This window comes from Xenopus tropicalis, chromosome 4 (assembly GCF_000004195.4).
Source record: "Xenopus tropicalis strain Nigerian chromosome 4, UCB_Xtro_10.0, whole genome shotgun sequence".
NCBI classification, from domain to species: Eukaryota; Metazoa; Chordata; class Amphibia; order Anura; family Pipidae; genus Xenopus; species Xenopus tropicalis.
The window spans coordinates 36,196,715-36,217,399 of record NC_030680.2 but is presented as its reverse complement, the minus strand read 5'-3'; the positions used below and the strand labels follow the sequence as shown (position 1 = coordinate 36,217,399).

The 20,685-nt window shown below is 39.6% G+C and overlaps 1 protein-coding gene across 7 annotated transcripts in view; it reads left to right on the top strand.

The window, feature by feature from the left end:
* Positions 1-20,685, top strand: part of mark2 (microtubule affinity regulating kinase 2) — an 87,123-nt gene that overhangs the window by 10,805 nt on the left and 55,633 nt on the right. For 2 of the 7 annotated variants that reach the window (XM_031900125.1, XM_031900123.1), the window contains exon 1: positions 13,416-13,858. The exons of 1 other annotated variant lie outside the window; for it this stretch is intronic. In XM_031900125.1, the coding sequence (XP_031755985.1) occupies positions 13,787-13,858 (72 nt within the window). In that variant the 5' untranslated portion in view covers positions 13,416-13,786. Of the gene's footprint in view, positions 1-13,415; positions 13,859-20,685 lie in introns of those variants that run through there. 4 more of the 7 variants (XM_031900124.1, XM_012953541.3, XM_012953537.3 and 1 more) reach the window with 4 other exon arrangements.

Below are 20,685 nucleotides of genomic sequence, written 5' to 3'. Positions count from 1 at the left end.
TTTAGCATACAAAGTGGTGTGTATAAGGTACTATGGTACATAGTGGTATTAATGAATTTATAGGTAGAATTGTTGGTATATCCAAAGTCGCAGGAATGTATATTAGTTTACATTCGTTCATTGTGGCAATCATGCATTCTCTACCCCAAAAACTAATTGGGGAAATAGCTGGGAGCCTTCACCCATACTTTTGTGGTTCATGCTTAGCATGTTATAGAACGGCCAATTCTTAGCAACTTTTCAATTTTTTCATTATTTTATTTTTTTTAATAGTACACTGTATTTAAATTATTGGCCACCTTATTATGACTCCAGCTTTTAAATGGGGATCACTGACTCCAGCAGTCAAAAAAAACTTTTTTTGGCAATTTTGGGTACCTGGAGTCGGAGAATTTATCTACCGACTCCAGAGCCCTGGTTACTAGGGATGCACCGAACCCACATTTTTGGGTTCGGCCAAATCCCCTATGGATTCAGCTGAATACTGAACCGTATCTGAATCCTAATTAGCATAGGATTCGGATTTGCTTCGGTGCAGAGCAAGGATTCGGCCGTAACCGAATACTTTGAAAAAGGCTGGATTAGGCCCGAATCCCGAACCAAATCTGGGATATGGTGCATCCCTAATTGTTACTTTTTATCGTCTTTCTATTCAGGCCCTCTTCTATTCATTTTCCACTCTTTCATTCAAACCGCTCTCAGGTTGCTAAAGTAATTTGGACTGTAGCAACCAGAAAGCTACTGAAATTACAAACTGGAGAGTTGCTGAACAAAAAATTAAAAACAAATTAAATTGTTCACCTTTACACATTTGGGACATCTTACTATAGTGGGTAGGGTGGGGAAGCTAACAAAAAGTGAACACTCATGAAAAACATAACTTTTTAAAAAATCCAGTAACACTGAAAAATACTTTATAAACTGTTTTTGATTTTATTTATATTCTCAGTGTTATCTGTGGGGGTGTTTAAAACCCTGAATAACTGGCAGCATGCATTTTAAGTAATTGTATATACAGGGCTTATAGCACTTCCCAAGCGAAATGGTAGAACGGTTTTGATTGCAACAGAAATCATGTGCATGGTACGTATGCCTTATCCCTAAGAAGTGTTCATCCCATTGGGAGCGGTGAATAAGCTTGATGTGTTCGAGGCTATGTAATGATCTTATGACAGTCTTTATTAGTTTGAGCTAAGCTGTAGGTACAAGCACTGGCATTGTAATGATAGAGTTCCTTTATAAATGCTGCCGATAACTCTTTCTACGAGAGTTTATTACTTAATTTATGTAATGGAAAACATCCAGAATACGTTCTCTCACATTCCTCTTTCCCAGGGGTGACAATAAGCTTTAAGTGAGTTATCTGTAACCTGGACCTTGTATCTGCATATCCTCTTCCTGTTTACTTTTTTGTAATTTCCTCTCTTGCACTAACTATGCAGGCTTGACTTGCTCTTTGCAGTACACGCTTGCTAGAAATGCTCTAGGTCGTGTAAGCTAATGCCGTTATTACGCTTCATAGACAAGGTGGTTTGTTTCATCAATAATTTATAGTAATGCATGATTCCTTTCTTTCAGAAACCCTTATTTATTTTTTAAAATGAAAATGTTATTGATATTCTGCCTGCATGCTCTGACAACATCCTCTTGTACTGCTTGGTCTGCCGGTTGCATTGTTTGCCTGTGCTAGTTATCTAACTAGCTAATAAGATGTTAGCTGGGGACAGCTCCTGAACAGTTTATAATACCACCACCACACATGCAATAAAAACTCAATTTTACATCACCTGAATTTAGATTTTCCCCTCATTGAACATTGTTTTTATGTGGCCCCACCAAAATATAATGCATTTGCCTGATTTTATATTCTTCTGGATGTTTTCTGGCCCCCTGAACTGTAGTGAAACTAGGAAGGTGTAACATAGTGTAATCTTATTAAATAGACCTCATGCTAAACTTACTTTTTGCCCTGTGTTTTGATTAGGAAATATATATGGCTTTCATTTTTTTTTTTTTGCCCTAAACAAAGCAAAATCTGAAACTGAAAGTAAAGTCACATTTGTGTTCTTTTGAGCACAATAAACAACCCCCCCCCCCTCCCCTAGCTTCCTACCATTGGTAAGTTTTGAGGGCTTCTCAGTGGACTCCTATTTTGTTTTGATTGTGGTCATACAAACAGGAAGTAAAATTTGACTTTCCTTTGAATATAAGATTTTGCCCCATTATTATTAACATTATTATTAACATTTATTTATAGAGCACCAACATATTCCGCAGCACTGTACAATAAGTGGGTTTCATACATTGGACATACAAAGTAACATATAAAGCAATCATTAACCGATACAAGAGGTGAAGAGAGCCCTGCCCAAAAGAGCTTACAATCTACACTGCAAGAAATATTAGAAATCATAGATTTTTTTAATTAAAACAATAGGCAGGACCGTATCCACCGTATAGACACCCATGGCCATCTGTCTGGGCGGGGAGCTGCATTAGGGGGCGGCTAATGGTAACTATATGGTAGAGATGCTGGCAGGGTGTGGTACCCGTTGCTCTTTTGGTCAGAAACATGTGCAAAACAGATGGACTGTCTTTCCACGCGCCAGTTATGGGAGTTGGGGCAGGCTCTTACAATAGCCAAAAAGTATGTTCGGCACAAGTCCTATTTTGAAGAAGTAGATTATTTATGTTTCTTTAAATGTTTTCCTGTGTTCCCTTGTTGAAATGCATTATGCATTTTCTACAAATATCAATTTGCTTACAATGCTTTTGGCAATAAAAATGTGCTTTCATTCATTTTACTTTTTTCCCTGCATTAATAAGCAGTCAAAATGTGTTTATAACTCCATTATCGTAGAAGAGAAAGGTATGATGATTGTGTTACAAATGCATTGAAAATGCAATACTTAATATTATAATACACTTCCTAAGACTGCAATATTCATTCTTAAGCATGGCAAACACAAGAAATTGGACATGCTGTTTTTAGGAAAATAAATTCAGACTCTTAAATAATGCTTCCTTAATTCATGGAATTAGCGCCAGTGTGTATCAGCCCTAACTACTAATACAGTGTGACCTGCTCTTTTGTGATATCAATGTTGACTATGTGTGTGTTCTGTATTTTTGTGTGTCTTTTTCTTATTAGTGTGCATTGCGGCGGTGTTTACAAGCAAGTACTGAATTATTCAGCATTCTTGTGTGCAAATATTACAGTGCTTTGTTGGGTATATCAGTGATCATAGCAACAAGACAGCAGTTTAGTTTACAGCATCTTTGTCACCTGAATGCACAGCTCCTGGCAGTGCACAGGTTGGGTAGCCTGGCAGGGTGTGTAGCTAGTGGTAATAAACAACAAAGGAGAAAATAAGAAACTTCTGTTTACCTGACCCTGTTATTCTGGTTTTGGGGAATTAGCAGTATCCTTCTGTCTAGCATTGGTACATTTATGCAAATGTGCCTGCTTAAATATTTTGAGTGTTGATGATGAACCAGCAATTGTCCCCACACTCTTGTAAGTTTACATCAGAATCCAATAAGATTGCACATAAACAGAAGTGTTTGACTTCCAGCTCCCCCGGCCCATTAGTAAAATTGGTTTGTTTTAAGCACCAGAAAACAAAGGCAAGTAGAGAACTGTCCTGAAGGCTATAAATGGGCAATTAGAGCTTACATATCATAAATAAGAATGTATGGATTTTCTGCTAATTCTAACCTTGCATCTTTGCTATTTTGTGGCATCGATATTTGTACTGTGCCCCACTTTGCTTCTAGGGTACACCCCAAGCTGACATTTTCACTGTAAGTGGAAGAAAGTCTATGGCGTTATAAAGAAAGCTGACAGTAGCAGTTTTATAAATTCTAAGGAAAATCAAGATAGTAGCATTTAGTAGCTGTGACAAATATCTGCTACTAAATAACTCTGTCTGTCTTTGCCCTAAAGCAACAAGTTTACAATGGTTTACAGTTTACAACATTTTACAGAGCTTTGGTACCAACTGCTCGTAAGGCACAGTTGATGAGAACTATTTTAACTCCTGATATGGAGTTCTTTTCATACTTTGATTCAGCAATGCAGTCTAGGTGTTAAAATTGAAAGCTTACAGCAAATCTGTTATTACATGATTTGAGATAAGAAGGAAAGAGGTATTATTTTTTCTTACCTGTTTAATATTACTTTTACTTTAAAGCAGCATGAATTTTTTGCCCCATCTTTTTAGTATCTTGTATGTGGCATTTTGTATTTGAGGGCTGGGTTTTATAGATATGTGTGGCCCTTTCTCTGCATGTACAGCATTACAAATGAAGAGAGAATGAGGTAAGAATAAACGTATCTTTTCCTTTTTTACCTAAGCCAATTTTTATTTATTTTGTATTGCTTATTAACTTTTCTAAAGCAGTACCTCCAAGTGATTTTTATGGCCTTCGGCTTGCCAAAAAAGCCCCAGTCAATTAATTTTTATGACTTTTTTACATGAGCTCATTTAGCTGGGTTTGTGTACACTATCAGAACTTTAAAAAATAAATTAAAATGTATTATTATTATTTTTATACAGGCATACCTGAAAGGAAACCATAAAAGCCTGTCAATGTGTTTTAATTGTGTGTGTTTTTCAGTGCCGGATCCCCTCTAGAGTCTCACTGAAATTTAACCCAACTCATTGTTCCATTGTGAAGTGGTGGATTCTGGGACTTAAAGTCCCTCTTCTTTTTTTCAGAAAATGTGCACACAGCCCATCATGGTTAAGTACATGGACTACAAGTTCCAGAATTCATTACTTTACAATGGAACAATGTAATGGGGGGGGGGGTTGCATCATACTTTCACCACAAGGGAACTTGGGAAACAGCTCATTGGAGTTATGATGGTGTCCTTTAAACTGTGGAATCAAGTATGTTTGTGTAAAACAAAAATGCATTTATATTTATTTCAAGTTCAGATACAGTTTATGCACCTTTTCTACATAAACCCAAATTAATGGACTTTTTTTTTTTTTTTTTTGCTAAACTTAATGAAAGCTGGCCATCGAAAGTGTGTGAGTAACTATACCAAATAGAAACTTTGTACTTGTATTGCTTTTTGTGTGCTGCTCCTTGCATTCACCTAAACTGCTTTCTGTACAACCACTCTGCTATTAAAATAAAATAAACTGTATGTGTTTTCTCATTAGCCGATTAGAAGCTGCGATCTCAGCCCCTAGACTGATTAAAGGTCCCCATACACGGTAAGATCCACTCGCTTGGCGAGATCGCCAATCGAGCGGATCTTCCCCCGATATCCCCACCTACGGGTGGGCGATATCGGGGAGCTTGAAGTTAAAAAAAAAAAAAATAATCCGGCAATGGGGCAGTCGGTTCGGGGACCGCATCAACGAGTCGATGCGGCCCCTGATCCGACTGAATCTTTTAACCTGGCCGATCGATATCTGGCCAATTTCAGGCCAGATATCGGTCGGCCAGCCCGCTCGTTTCTGCCCCTACACGGGCAGATAAGCTGCCGAGTTGGTCCAAGGGACCGATATCGGCAGCTTCTATCGGCTTGTGTATGGGGGCATTAAGCAGCTTTTTGGCCTGTGTGGCCCGGCTCGTAAAATTATTGGCCCGTTAAGGTCCCCAAACACCTTAAGATCCGCTTGCTTGGCGATGTCACCAAGCGAGCATATCTTCTCCCGATATCCCCCACCTATGGGTGGGCAATATTGGGAGAATCCAGGCTAATTCGATCCTGGGGCCAAACGATCGAATTATAACGATGGGTATAGGCAAAGTCGGTTCGGGAGCCGCATCAACAAGCTGATGCGGTCCCCGATACAACTAGATTTTTAAACCTGCCCGATCAAGATCTAGCCGATTTCAGGCCAGATATCGGTCGGGCAGGCACGTCGGTAGTGCCCATACACGGGCTGATTAGCTGCCGAATCGATCTAAGGGACCGATATCGGCAGCTCGAATCTGCCCGTGTATGGGGACCTTTAGGGTCCATTGTGTCCAAATCAGGCAAAGGTTGCCATCAAGCGGCTCTCAAAGAGTCTTTAGTCGCAAGTACCTCTATGGCAGTGATCCCCAACCAGTGGCTTGGGGCAACATATTGCTCACCAACCCCTTGGATGCTGCTCTCAGTGCCGCCAAACGAGGTAGTTATTTTTAAATTCCTGACTTGGTGGAAGTTTTGGTTGAATAAAAACAAGATTTACTCTGAATACAAAAAAAAAACAAGATTTACTACCAAATAAAGCCTCCTGTAAGCTGATAGTGTGCATAGAGGCTGCCTAATAGCCAATCTTAGCCTTTATTTGGCACCTCCATGAACTTTTATGGTGCTTGTGTTGCTCTCCAAGTCTCTTTACATTTGACTGTGGCTCACGAGAAGGAAAGGCTGGGGATCCCTTGCAGCCAACTTCCCTGGGTTTCCTGTCTGTTTGACTGATAACCTCTATTGATGTATGTTGACTAATAACTCCCTACATCAAATATTGTGCCAATTCCCCTTATGATGCAAGTCAGGAATATCCGCACTGAAAACCTGAAAATCCCTTAGGAAATCTGCAGACCAGCTATAGCTGGCAAGGGGAAAATCCATAGCTTGCCCAGTTTTTGTGAGCTTGGTATTGAAATACCAGACTGACTTTTACATATGTTACATATTTCATGTAACATTCACTAAAATAAATAAATAAATTCAAGCAACTGGCTTCTAATACCTTGTACTATTTTTATTAACCCATAAATGAAGCCACTCCTATTTTGTTTCTTCATTCCCAGGCATGCTAGGGGTGTTTTAATGTAGGCATGTCATACCTGAAAAATATATTGTTTGCTTCAGGCTAAGGATAAAAATGTAGCTGTTTGCTTAGATGTTCAATGGTGTGTTTTTATTCTCTATGTTCTAATGGGGTGTGCTATGAACATTTTTATGCAAAAGAAAATCTAAGAATGCAAATAAAACAAGCTTTTCCAGTTGTCATGAAACATGTCTTAAAAAGCTTTTGCTCTTCCATGCCGTGTGAATGTTTACAAATATCTGAGAATGTAGATGCAATAAGATAACAACCATAAGCATTTCTATACAGTGGGGCTTTTCACATTGTCTCCCATATTTATCACCTTACTGTATTATCAGTGAATACAAATATAGCAATGTTACCTCCTTAACCCCCCCCCCTTTTTAATGAAGACTGATAGTCATATATCACTAACATCATTTTATATTGGATAATGATACCTTACAGAAAACATAAATTATTTAGCACAGTGGTTTTTACTTTATACCCAGGGCACCATTCATTTTACGGTACTACAGGTACTAATATCAGTCTTTTGTTTTACACTTTGCTTTACAAAGAAGTCTCTGTCCTATTGGTCTAATTTTGTGTTTTGAGGTTTAGGGGTAACTAAATCTTAAGTGGATTTCACTACAGTAACTGTTGCTGCATCCTCAGACTATGGGTAGGTTCAGGGGACTTGAGACTTCCATACACACATTTACCCCTGACAAAGGCATGTGTGTTGTAAAGGTGCCCAAGGGTATTACGCACCCTGCATCTGTGTACATGGTATGGTTGTAAGGGGTCCAATTTGACTTTAGTGATTACACTTTACCTTCTACTAACGGATTGAGCATGGACTCCTTGTGTCACATGGCATAGCAGAGGGGTTCCATAGAACTCCAGTGGTTGAGTTTTAAGCTTAGTTTTCTCTGAAATCTGCTTGATTGTTGGTTTTTCCTGGTGAACTAATTTCCTCCCACACTTAAACACACATGAACTTACAGATACTGTAGGTTAATTGACTCTTGATGAAACCTTGATGGTGTGAGGCACATACATACGTATGTACATAGGAGTGACTGTGATATGAGACTACAAAGGGGGTTTTGTATAACAGATATTGGACTGTAAACTCTTCTGAAGCAGGAACAGATGTGAATACAAAGCCCTATGTAATATGTGGGCATGATTTAAATATTTAAATCCTGTGTGCACAGAAAATTTCTTATCTGCATAGATAGTGAAAACTGCTATGTTGTATGTTATTGTAGACATAAGGAAATCTTGACCTGGACAGTGAAGAGGATCTGTTTGTGACAAAGTATTAAAGTGTAATTATTATTATTATTTTTATTTATAGGGAATCTTTAGGTTACACATAGACAAAAGCATAAATACAAATACACCAATAAGGATTAATCTGTGTGGAAAATAAAGCTTGCTGAGTTGCTTCTTTAGTGATGCAGATGTTAAAAGGGGAAGTAAAGGCCTCCCCCAAAATCAGACATGAAGAGTGTAATTCTATATTAATGTAAAATTATTAATCTTTGGGTTACCTTTTCAGTTCCCTTTTCTATAGAAGACCATGGACACATGGGACATTGTGGACCACTGTCCAAATAAAGTGTCCTCTACCAGTAGGTAATATCAATGTTCCCTGTGAAGGTGGCCATATTGGCCATACGCAGGCAGAGTCAAGCTGCCAACCTATGTGTGTGTGCCGACAGGCCTCTCTGACAAATATCTGGCCAAAAATTGGCCAGATATTGATTGGGCAGGCTTGATTTTTAAATCTGATTTTGGACCTCGTTGGCTCTTATCCCTGTAGTTGTAATTGATGACCAAGTGATCTAATTGGCGCGTTATTTCCCATCTCAAGGTTGGCATATCTTTGAAAGATCTGCTACGAGTGGATCTTACCGTTTGTGACCACCATTAGTTTGTACAGTGGGTGCACAGACAATTTATCATGCAGAAACAAAATGGAACATGTCAGCACACTACAGTTTTGTTGATGAAATATGCAGCTAAACTGAAACATAAGTTTCAAACAGTTTCTGAAAGTTTTATTTATTGGTACAAACAATGCAATTGAATATAATGTATTATATAAATGAATATCATATAATGTAATATATAATTGAATATAATGTATAATAAGAGCTGGTGTTTTACACTTTTACAAACATCGTCAGATCTGCCACACACCATTCAGGGCTGAATCGGCAGGTAAGGAGGTAGAAACAATAGGATTTTTACCTCCTTCTGCCGATTCAGCGCTGAAGGGAGATTTTGGTCAGGCGCCTTCTATGGCGCCCGATCAAAATTTTCAAACTGGTCCGATCGGCGAATCGGACGATATCAGCAGCTTCCTGCAATATCGGTCGACTCGCCGACATACCATACACACACCGAATATCGTACGAAACGAGGTTTTGTACGATATTATCGGTGCGTGTATGGCCACCTTAAGGGGGGCCATTTACTAAAGCTTGAAAAAAATATTGTTAGTCTTGATTCGGATTTTTCAGCTCCAGAAGCCGCAGAAAAAAAAAAAACCGTGAATTATTCAAGAATTACTATGCATAAAAATAGATAAAATTCTGAATCCAGCAGATGTTTTTTGCCTTCCCTAGAGGATCCTTCTTTTGCTTCAAACTGTAGAGATTTCAGATTTTTTATGCTTGTATTTTGTGTGAAAAGTAGAGGCTTGGGTGGGAAAATTTTAAATATTTGGAGTTTTGTGACTTTTCTACAGTCTTTCTCCATTCAGACTTTTTAGTAAATATAAGGCATTCATAGAAACAATTTTATTTGAACTTTAAATAAAAAAAATGAAATGAGTTTTAGTAAATCTGCCTCCATGTGACGCTGCTATGGAGAATGGTAATTACGCCCATATAGGGTGCTAGGATTGGAAGTGCCAGCAGGTGCAGACCTGTGAAAGTTTAAAATTGGGCATACAACCTGCACCTAAACTCACAACCATTTTTACTGGTTTTAACCTACTACCTGGTGTGATGTATGTATGTATATCTGCAGTGGCTCAACCTGACCAGCCACCCGCCATGGAAGCTTATTTTTTTTTTTTTTTTCTTGTAACTTGACCACTTAACCATTGACCTGATATTTCTCCACCTGCCCAATATCCACATTTTTGGTGTATGTTCAACCTACTGCAGGACTACCAGCTGCAATTATCAATTTACATAGAGATTTTATATGGGCTATACTTGCTCCTTAATATACACACACACATATGGGATCCATATCCAGAAAGCTCTGAATTATGGAAGGGTCATCTCCCATAGACTTCATTTTAATCAAGTAATCCCCATTTTTAAAAATGATTTCATGTAATAATAAAGCAGTACTTTGTACTTGATCCAAACAAACATATAATTAATCTGTATTGGAGGCAAAACAATCTTATTGGGTTTACTTAATGTTTTAATTGTTTTTTTTTGTAAAATTTAAGGTTTGGAGATCCAAATTATTATTGAGATCCCTTATCCGGAAAACCCCAGGTCCCTAGCATTCTGGATCCCATACCTATATGCATAGATAGTTAAAATGTTGTGTAGGGAAAGGGATAGATTTAGTAATATTAATTATTATTACTATATGATGTAAAACTGTAACATGGGTGTGTGTGTGTAATGGTGATTTTTTTTTTTTTCATGGTGCATTGTGTGCCAATGCTAACCTGTACTTGGAAAACTCCTGATTGTCTGTTTTTGTTTTTATAGCCCAATCCTCTTACATTACAGTTCATAATGGAGATAAACACTGGCATTTTTACAACCTATAGCTTAAGGGCTGTGGCACACGGGGAGATTAGTCACATACGTGGCGCCGTGATTTCCCCGAAATCGCGGAAGTTGCCTTGAGAGGAAACTTCTGTGATTTCGGGGAAATCACATCGCCGCGTATGCCATCCCACCGGCTATTTACATTTTCACCGGTGGGATGGCATTTAGGGGAGATTAGTCACCCGCAACAAGGGAGATTGGTCGCGGGCGACTAATCTCCCTGTGTGCCAGAGCCCTAAAGGTGTGGTGCTTATTCCATTGTATTGTAAAGACTTGCTCTTACTATAGAAAAATATCCATGCTGATATAGATTTAGGTTCTGAGTTAAACAAATGTGAAAACCTAAGGATTAATGTCTGCATTGACAACAGTCATGTATAGTCTGTTTAGGTGACAATGCTGTGCAACTTGTCTGCGGATATTTATACACACACACACTTCTGTGGAGTCACTGGGAATCCTGTTTGGGGGTGCATGTGTGCATACATAGGCATGTCATTTAGTCAGTGTTGGTGTTTATTGAACAGTGACAGTGTTCAAACAAGACTGGCGAGTGTTTGGTTAGCATTTTTCATTCTGTATTTTACAGAATCTTTAATAGGTATTTATGAACAGTTTCCTGTTGTGCTGAACATACTCAATAAAAATACAGGTATGGGATCTGTTATGCGGAATGCTCTTTACATTAGATTTACATTGATTTTGTTAATAAGTGGCGTACATGTACTAGAAATTATATATAAATTATGTATTATACATCCTGACGATGGTCCCAGGTGGATCGAAACGTGTCAAGTTAATGGCTACTTAATGGAACAGTAAATATTTTTATAAATATATATATATTTTTTTAATGGTATTTATTTTTGATTTCCCTTTCAAGTTAATTTTTACTGTGTTATAATCGCGAGTCTTTTTCGGCGATTTGCGCGAAATCGCGCCGCCGCGTCTGCCATCCCACCGGCGACTTACATGTTCGCCGGTGGGATGGCAGGGGGAAGGCAACTCAGGGAGATTAGTCGCCCGCGAGCAGGGAGTTTTGCCGCGGGCGACTAATCTCCCCGTGTACCAGAGCCCTAAGGCTACAGTTTTACTTTTATTGTTACTTTGTTACTTATCTTTCTACTTAGGCCCCCTTCTATTAATTTTCCAGCTTATTCTAAAAATAAATGGTTGCTAGGATAAATGGGTATTAGCAACCTGGTAGCTGCTGCAATTCCAAACTGAAGGAGCTTGTTTATAAAAAGCTAACTTGTTAAAAAAAAAAAAAAAAAAAAGTGAAAAATAAAAGTTTACTACAGTATTGAAGCCGTTGGATTCCTGCAGATGATAAGCTTTAAAGCGAGAATACAATTCTGGATATAATTTACCAAATTGTTTTCTTGGCTGTGTTGTGAGGTTATCTAGTCCAGAGAACTGGTTTCTCTTGTAATGTTTCACTGTGTTTGGGGGCAGGGAATTTTCAGTCCAGCATTCTTTAGGTCTTTACAGAAAGGGGGTGGAGGGAGCTGATCACCGCTGCATGCTTTTTTGTTATTCCTAAACACACTGTGAAATACTTTGCCTCCTAAGTATTTATTGCTTTGTCTACTCTCCCCCTATCATTTTCCATTTTATTTTTATTTATGCTTTCACTTTATATGCGGTTTATCACCATTTACTTGCTGTCAGATCCTTGTGGCTGATGGAAATTACATTTGAAAGACATTTTATTCTAGTGTTTAAAGTACTTTTTAAAAGCCAATTACATTTGAAACTTTATTGGGGGAGAAACTGTAATTTATAGGTTTTGAACTTGTTGCATGAACTTGGATTTTATTTAAGGGTAAAGACACACTGAGCTACTAGTAGCAGCTACTTGTTGTGGCTACTAAAATAGACAATTTACTGATAATTGTCTCTACGTGTGTTTTAGCAGAGGCAATTCTCAGTATTGTCTATGCATGCTGTATGTCTTTTTTTATAAAGCGCTACTTATGTACGCAGTGCTGTACAGTAGAATACATTAATACAAACGGGGTTATTGAGATAATAGATAAATACAAAGTATAACAATAAATACAAGATACAGTTGCAATATGTTAAAGGTGGCCATACACGCACCGATAATATCGTACGAAACCTCGTTTCGTACGATATTCGGTGCGTGTATGGTATGTCGGTGAGTCGACCGATATCGCAGGAAGCTGCTGATATCGGCCGACTCGCCGATCGGACCAGTTTGAAAATTTTGATCGGGCGCCATAGAAGGCGCCTGATCAAAATCTCCCTTCAGCGCTGAATCGGCAGAAGGAGGTAGAAATCCTATTGTTTCTACCTCCTTACCTGCCGATTCAGCCCTGAATGGTGTGTGGCGGATCTGACGATGTTTCGTGCGCCAGCTTAAGACACAAGAGGATGGAGGCCCCTGCCCCATAGAGCTTACAGTCTAGATAGTCTATGGCAGGGGATTTTCTGGAGTTTAGTAGCTGTAAAAAGTAGCTGCTACTAGTAGCTCAGTGTGTCTTCCTCCTTATAGTCTTCTAAACTACGATCATTCTAAACATAGATTAGTATATTTAATGGTAAAATATTTTTATTTCTAGCACTTTTTTTTATTACACATGCACTGCTATCCCTGCACTGTTATGCCTGACTACTGAATTGTTATAGCAGTTTTCCAGCTTTGATTATGCATGCAGTTGCTAAGCATGACAGGAGTTGTGAGGGAATTGTTTCCAGTGGCACAATAGAATACAGATAAAGAAACGTCCCTGTGCCCTCCCCATACTCACTGCAGCAGTAGCAGCCCGGGCAGGCAGAGCTATAGTGGCTTTAGTAGGAAGAGGAGGAGCAGAGCATGCTTGCATAGGGGGAGGAGGAATTCACTTGTGTCTGAAGCAGGCTAGCTTTGCAACACTTGCATCCTCTCGGCTGCCAAGCAATCTTTCCGAATGCTATGATGTCAGTGAGTAGTTCGGCAGCTTTACCTGCCCTTGTGAGGAGGGGACAGGTTCTGCTCCACTCCCTTGTTGCGTGATACTTCAGGGAGGCAACTTCCTGCTTGTGAGTTTAGTAAGGAAGGGAACGTGAGCAGGCAAAAGTAGGCGTCCCGACAACCTTTCAGGTCTGATCTCCGGATTAACAAGAAAGGGGGGGGATACGCCGAAAATCTCATTTCAGCCTCCTTATCTACATGAGAGGGACCTGCTTTTCGGAAAAGAGATGTTGGAGGATATAGCAGCAAAGCATCGTGATCACCCGGACTCCTGCACTAACCCCCTGCTCGCTCATGAGGTCTGTAACCTGTTTTTATCCATCTGATCTTGTCTTGGCAAGCAGTGTAGGGCAGCTAAAGTGCTTTGCCCTCGCATTGTTTCAAAAACCACCTAGAAATGGTTCAGAATATTCCCATATCTGGTTTGATAATGTGCTTCCTGGTAAGTCAGTGCTCCTGTGCAATTTATTTTTTTCAAATTCAAAAAAAAATATTTATATTACATTATATTTGCTTATGTAGTTTGTCATTACAAATAACTAAAGCATTGATATGGGAAGCTTTACATACTGTTGCATTACAGTAAAAGGTTGTTCTGACTTTTGTCATGGGTCATTGCTTTGTGCTGTATTCTGAGCTTTGTATTTTCTAAATCCTTTTTCATAATGTGCTCTGAAACCTGGGGTTGATAAGAAGCTAGAAAAAATGAATGAAGAAATACATTCTTTGTAGTTTGAAGTATGCGTTGTTAGTTTGAACTTTCTCTGGTATTTACACGGTTAAATGTCGCAAAGTGTATCCTACTGTGCTTTCTGGTTTAAGACAAGGTGTACGCCCCATGGGAGCTTAGGAAACAGACTCCTTGATGTGGCGTCCATAGTAATTAAGGTAAAAGTATTAAGACAGAGTATCTTGTTTCCGTTTTGAACACTGAGAAAAGTATTAAAAAAGCTAAATAATGTAAATTCCATGGTGCTTGAACTTTGGTCCTTCAGTGTCAGCGCCATAGAATTTCTAATCTTGGAAACTTGAATGGTTTATTTTACAGGTGATAGCTTGTAAAAAGACTTGACAAAATGCCTTGAAAATACACGCATTAAAATCTACGCTGACATGTCACAATGGTGTATCTAGCCACGTTTTTGATTTACAGTTATATGCATTCCTTTTAACCCTCTCTTGGCCACTGACATAAAAGCTACATTGCTGACAAGGTAGAAAAGGAAAGGGGTTACATTGTTATTTAGTTCATATCGTTAGGGCACAGGCATTATTGTAAATCTTTGGCGGGGAATTATATGCATCCCATCTTGACTTGCAAGGCAACTTTGGGCTTCTATGGGAAGCATAGAAAAGTACACCAAAGTACACTAATACCATTTGTAAGAACGGTCACCATTGCTGGAGAATATTAAGCATCCGCAACAAAATGTCCCCTGTGCCCTTAGGGAGATTTGCTTTAATTTAGCAGGTATGTTATCAGTTCTGACATTGGTTTGGGGGATTTAATATTTTATATTTACAGTTGCACCAAAATTACAGTATGCAGTGTATATGAACCATTGAAAGAGTAAATTGGTGTATTAACCCTGTACATACCACTGCATTTCTTAATCGGTATTTATCGGGCACCCTGCAGAATACTTACAGCCTGTAAATAATATTAACCACTTAAATTCAGTTTTGTGTATAAGAAATTAATTGTACTTAAGAGTGCTGTCATACACAGGCATCTGATAACTGATCTTCACTTGAAAACCAGGGCAAGTAACCTATTTTGTTCTGCTGTATTGTGTGTTGCCTTGTAAATATTTCTTCAGTATTGACCAAAGAGCAGTCCAGAAATATAGAATCCGTGGCATTGACTGTATGGTCCTTTAGGCTAATGCCACATGAGGCTGATTCTTGGACTGCCGATAAACCCAGAAGGGAGAATCAGCCCTTACTCTGGCATCAGCCTTTCCCTTTGCCTGGTTCCTGAAATCCGCTCTGCCTGCACCTGGGCTGATGCTATTGGTCTAAGTGCAGGCACAGGCTGATGTCAGCAAAGGGGCTGATTCTTGGCCTTGTTTATCCACTGGCCAAGAATCAGCTCCATGTGGCATTAGCCTTAAGGTGGCCATACACGGGCCAATTTTATCTGCCGATATCGGTCCCTTGGACTGATTCAGCAGCTTATCAGCCCATGTAGGGGCAGAAACGACGGCCATACCTGACCGATATCTGGCTAGAAATTGGCCAGATATCGATCAAGCAGGTTAAAAGGTTTAGTTGGATTGGGGACCACAACAGCTTGTTTATGCGGTCCCCAAGCAGACTGTGCCATTGCCGCCGTTAGAATTTGATCGGTTGGCCTACATTTCCCTGTAGGTGTGCATATTGGAAGAAGAACCGCTCGCTTGGTGACCTCTCCAAGCGAGCGGAACTTAACGTGTCACAGATTCTGAGATCCATGCCACTAAAAAGGATTAAACACTTAGAACCACCAGAGGAAATCACCAGCTTGTGTCATACAAGAGAAAGTATCATGAGAAGATATTGATGGCCAGGTTCTCTCGCAAATGTCATTTAAATATGCCTTACTGCCATAAAGAAACAAGAAAAGCAGGTACATGTATTTTAATCACTACAGTTTTTCTAGAGATACTTGTGGAGGTAGACACTACAGACTAGACAATTCTGTATAGAGCATAGCGTTTCCCATTCAGAAGAATAGTAAGGGGCTGCCTTATGTAGGTAAAGACACAATGTACACACGTGACCATCAGCGCCTAAATCACCCCTAGTGTCCCCTATTTCTGCATCTCAGTTGGATATGAGTTCTGTACTTGCAAGATGGGGGTCATACATCGCCACTAGTATTTGCTTGCCATTCAAGGGAATGGGAAACATAAACATGCCAGATGTGATAAATGAATCATGGTTGGGTGATTAATAGGGAGATACTGATACATCAGATACATGTCTGATACTTTTCATATCTTCGCAGGCTGCAAATTTACCTTTCAAGTGCTTGGATAGGGGCTACTGTGGCAGGTCAGAGCTTAGTCTTTGGTGAGAGCTGCAGTAAATGAAATGCTTGTGACTTGTGCCATGAACCTTGGTGTTTAGTAGGACTTTTTAATGACAACATATTTACTGAGTGCTGTCTTCTGTTTTACCAGTACATTCTCTTTATAGAAGGTCACTAATGGCATAATGAGTATATACTAATTTATTAGCATTCTGTTCAGGATGTCTGAATTGTTTTGCCAGAAGGACATCACAGGCAAAGCAATTATGCACCTGGAATAGTTTCCCAGGTACTCACTTCCCTGTAAACTTGTCCTGAGAATTCTACCTAAAACAGCCACGTCTGGAACAGCTGATTACTGCTTGAAAACCTTCCCAATTATTGTCAGGCCAGAAATGGTTGACGTACCAGTGCTGGCACATGTGATTGTCATTTATACTAATGAAAGGTGACGGGATGATTTCATTTGTTTTGCTGTGTGCTGAAAAAGACATTAGGCAAAACACCTGAAATCATCTTCCCTATTTTGTCCACTGGGACTGATAATCTGGTCTTGATATAACTAAAAGTCTTCCCCATGCAAGCACAAAAAATGTATAATGTATATTATATTCCCCCCCAAACTTTCCCTTACAGTATCCTTTTTACCCTGTGAAACATCCGTGGCGGCAGGTTACTTGTACAGCAGGTTGAGCCCAAGTGCTGTATGGGAATGACTTGCATTTGGCATCACCTGTTGTGTAGTTCTCTAGCACAAAGACAGAACTGAGGTGTGCATTCTACTGGGGGATATATTGTGAGACAGAGGTAGGTTACGTACTTGTGTGAATGGGGAGGTGTGCCCTCTGTTTGATGTAGGGTGTGGTTTGTTGTGTGTCTGTTTTCAGTCCTGAGTTAGTGTACTGTGTAAACATGTAAATTTGGAGGATGTTATCCACTCAACTCAGTTCAGTCACCTGGCTATCATATATATATAACCCAGAACTATGGCGCGCAACACTCCAGAGGATATTTCTACCCCGATTTAAAGGTATTTTTCTTCCCCATATAAACCACCATTACCTAGCCTTGTCCCTGTATTGGCTCACCGGGCATTTCTTATTTTCTTCTGCCTTACTCATTTCAGTGTGCGAGTTGCAGTTCAGCTACTCGGGTTTATTTCCTGCACCTTATTTCTTCTTATTTCTTTTCTTCTTTTCTCTCTTCATACTCTTGTTTTTCACTTATATTTAGGGTTATTCACTGATATTCTAATTTGTACGGAATATGACTTTGGGGCACTGATTTTGTAATATACGGGAGGTGGTAGGTGATTGGCCATTCATGGTGTGACGTCATCAGCTACAGTTTGTAAAAATAAGTAAAAATAAGTAAAATTTTCAGCAATTATTTCCTTCTTCTCTGTAATAATTAAACAGTATCTTGTACTTTATCCCAACTAAGATAAAATTAATCCTTATTGAAGGCAAAACAATCTTGTTGGGTTTATTTAATGTTTGATTTACTGTACGGTAAAGGTCCCCATACACGGGCCGATTCTAGCTGCCGGTATCGGTCCCTTAGACCGATTCGGCAGCTAATCGGCCCGTGTATGGGCACTACAGGCGGGTCTGCCCAACCGATATCTGGCCTGAAATTGGCCAGATATCGATCGGGCAGGTTAAAAAATCTAGTCGGATCGGGGACCGCATAGGTTCGTTGATGTGGTCCCCGGACTGACTTTGACTATACCCGTCGTTATAATTCGATTGTTTGGCCCCAGGGCCAAATGATCAAATTAGCCTCAATTCTCCCGATATCGCCCACCCATAGGTGGGGGATATCGGGAGAAGATCCGCTCACTTGGCGATATCGCCAAGTGAGCGGATCTGAAGGTTTATGGGCACCTTAAGCCAATTTTAGGAAAGATTCCTTATCTGGAAAACCCTAGGTAATGAGCATTCTAGTTAACAGGTCACTTACCTGTACCAATTGTGTCCTTGTCACACTTCCGAAAGTTCCCACTCAATACCATGTACATTTTTTGCTACATTCCCCAGACTTTTGTTCTTTGCTGATTTTCCAGTAAAAGTCCATAAAATCACCCATGGGGATTTAGGCCAGTTTCACAGCGATAACCAAAGCTCTGGTGCTTGGGCTATGTTCTTAGTGATGTTCCAGGGTGGCTTGGTGGTTTTTTAACCATAAAACATTTCAGTGGTCCATCATAATTTTGCCTGTGTGCTGCCTTCTATTTACTAAGTGCTACTGTAGAAATGCCTTGCAGTTTATTATTTCTTGTGTGCTTTAAAGTGAATGGGTCCATGTGGCAGCTTATTTGCTCCTCTATGGTGACAGCCTGCCAGATATCAATCGGACAACAGTTTGCATAGCAGCCTTGCCAAATGAGCGAATCTTTATGTGTATGGCAGGTATCTGTCAATTTATATAATAAGGCACAATCACTGGAAAAGTGACATGCTAAATGGGGGATTGGAAAGATGTCTATAGGGCAAGTTTTTAAATTCTGTCAGCCGAGGACCACGTCACTTGTGATCCGATGCTTGGCCAGGGACCAAAGGATTAGACCTGCCCGTTTGAGTCATCACCTAAGTTCCTAAATTGGGTAAAGAGATGTTCCATTTAGCAACCTTGGCCAGCTTTACTTCTCCTCTTACGGTTTGCTTGCCATCAGTTACAGATAAGAAAATAACATTCGCTTTTGTGTTTTCCAGGCCCGACCTCCAATCCGCTCCGCGCTGTGTGCCCACACTCAGGCAGTTGCCATATAAGACAGGTACACAGAGGAGCGTACGGAAGCGGATCTGCTTTTCTCAGCGTGGCAGAAAAGTGCAGGGCTGAGAGAAGTGGATACATGCTTGCTCTTACTGTGTATCTTATTGTAACTAGTTTTCATAACAAGATAAAATATATCAAATATATTTGATATAGAATATATTTTTGTTACAAATCTCTATTTATGTTGAATGATTCCATTCTAAACACTTTGTATGTACTGTCTTTCCTTTGTAGGTTTTAGTGGCCTTTGCCAGAAGCAGTCTTGTAGTGTGGGTGTGGTTTTTTTTTTAATGATCCTATTGCAAACTGCAACCTTATCTGTTTACTTTGCCTGCCTTACTTGCAATGTGCTTGCCCTTTGTTTGAAGGTAAAATGAACACATTCTACTTCCTTATTGACCTTGTGTAAGGCACTGTTATCCTATCTGAGAGAGGTGGTAAAATACATTGCTAAGTAACTTCTCCCCTATAAATCTGTTGTCTATGTTTACATTTTTTAGGATACCTTCTTTATATGCATGACTACCTTCTTTTATTGCTGCTTTATATTGGTTTTATATATAAATTAGGACCTTTTATACTGCACATATATTTTGCCATTTGTCTAACATAATTATGGGGTGCAATAAAGGGTTGACAAAACCTAAATCTTACAAAATGTATATTGGCTAGGCTCCTGGCAGGGCTGTTTTAATTGGTACACTATTAAAAGTAAAACGTAAAATAAACAAGTAAAAGTGATGGCCATATTACTTTTTTTGTAGTATGAATTACGGAAAATAAAACAAAAACCACACCAGTTTAAGCAGAAATCACAACCCTCAATGCCTGTTGGCATCACTTTGACAGACTTCTGTTGGACTTATGGTGGCACAAACATCTGATAGGCTGTAAGACCTGGTTAACAGCCTCCCAAGTCTGTCTGATCTTTATATTGTTTGTGTGGTGCTTCTTGAGAGTAGTTTTGCTGACTATTTTCTCCCCAAGCTTTTGATGGTATTTACTGCCTTCCCCCTTTTCTGCAGTAGAAATGATACAGTAAAGCCATGCACTCGGAGTATACATACATTTATAGCTTAGACAGCAAACAAATGTTTAAGCACTTATAAGGGCTCTGGCACACGGGGAGATCTCCCTTGTCGTGGGCGACTAATCTCCCCAAAATACCATCCCACCGGCGAAAATGTAAATCGCCGGTGGGATTGCATACACGGCACTGCAATTTTCCCGAAATTGCGTAAGTTTCCTCTCAAGGCGACAACTAAGGCGGGCGACTAATCTCTCCATGTGCCAGAGCCCTTAAGGCAAATGGGGGCACAGTACACTTATTATTTT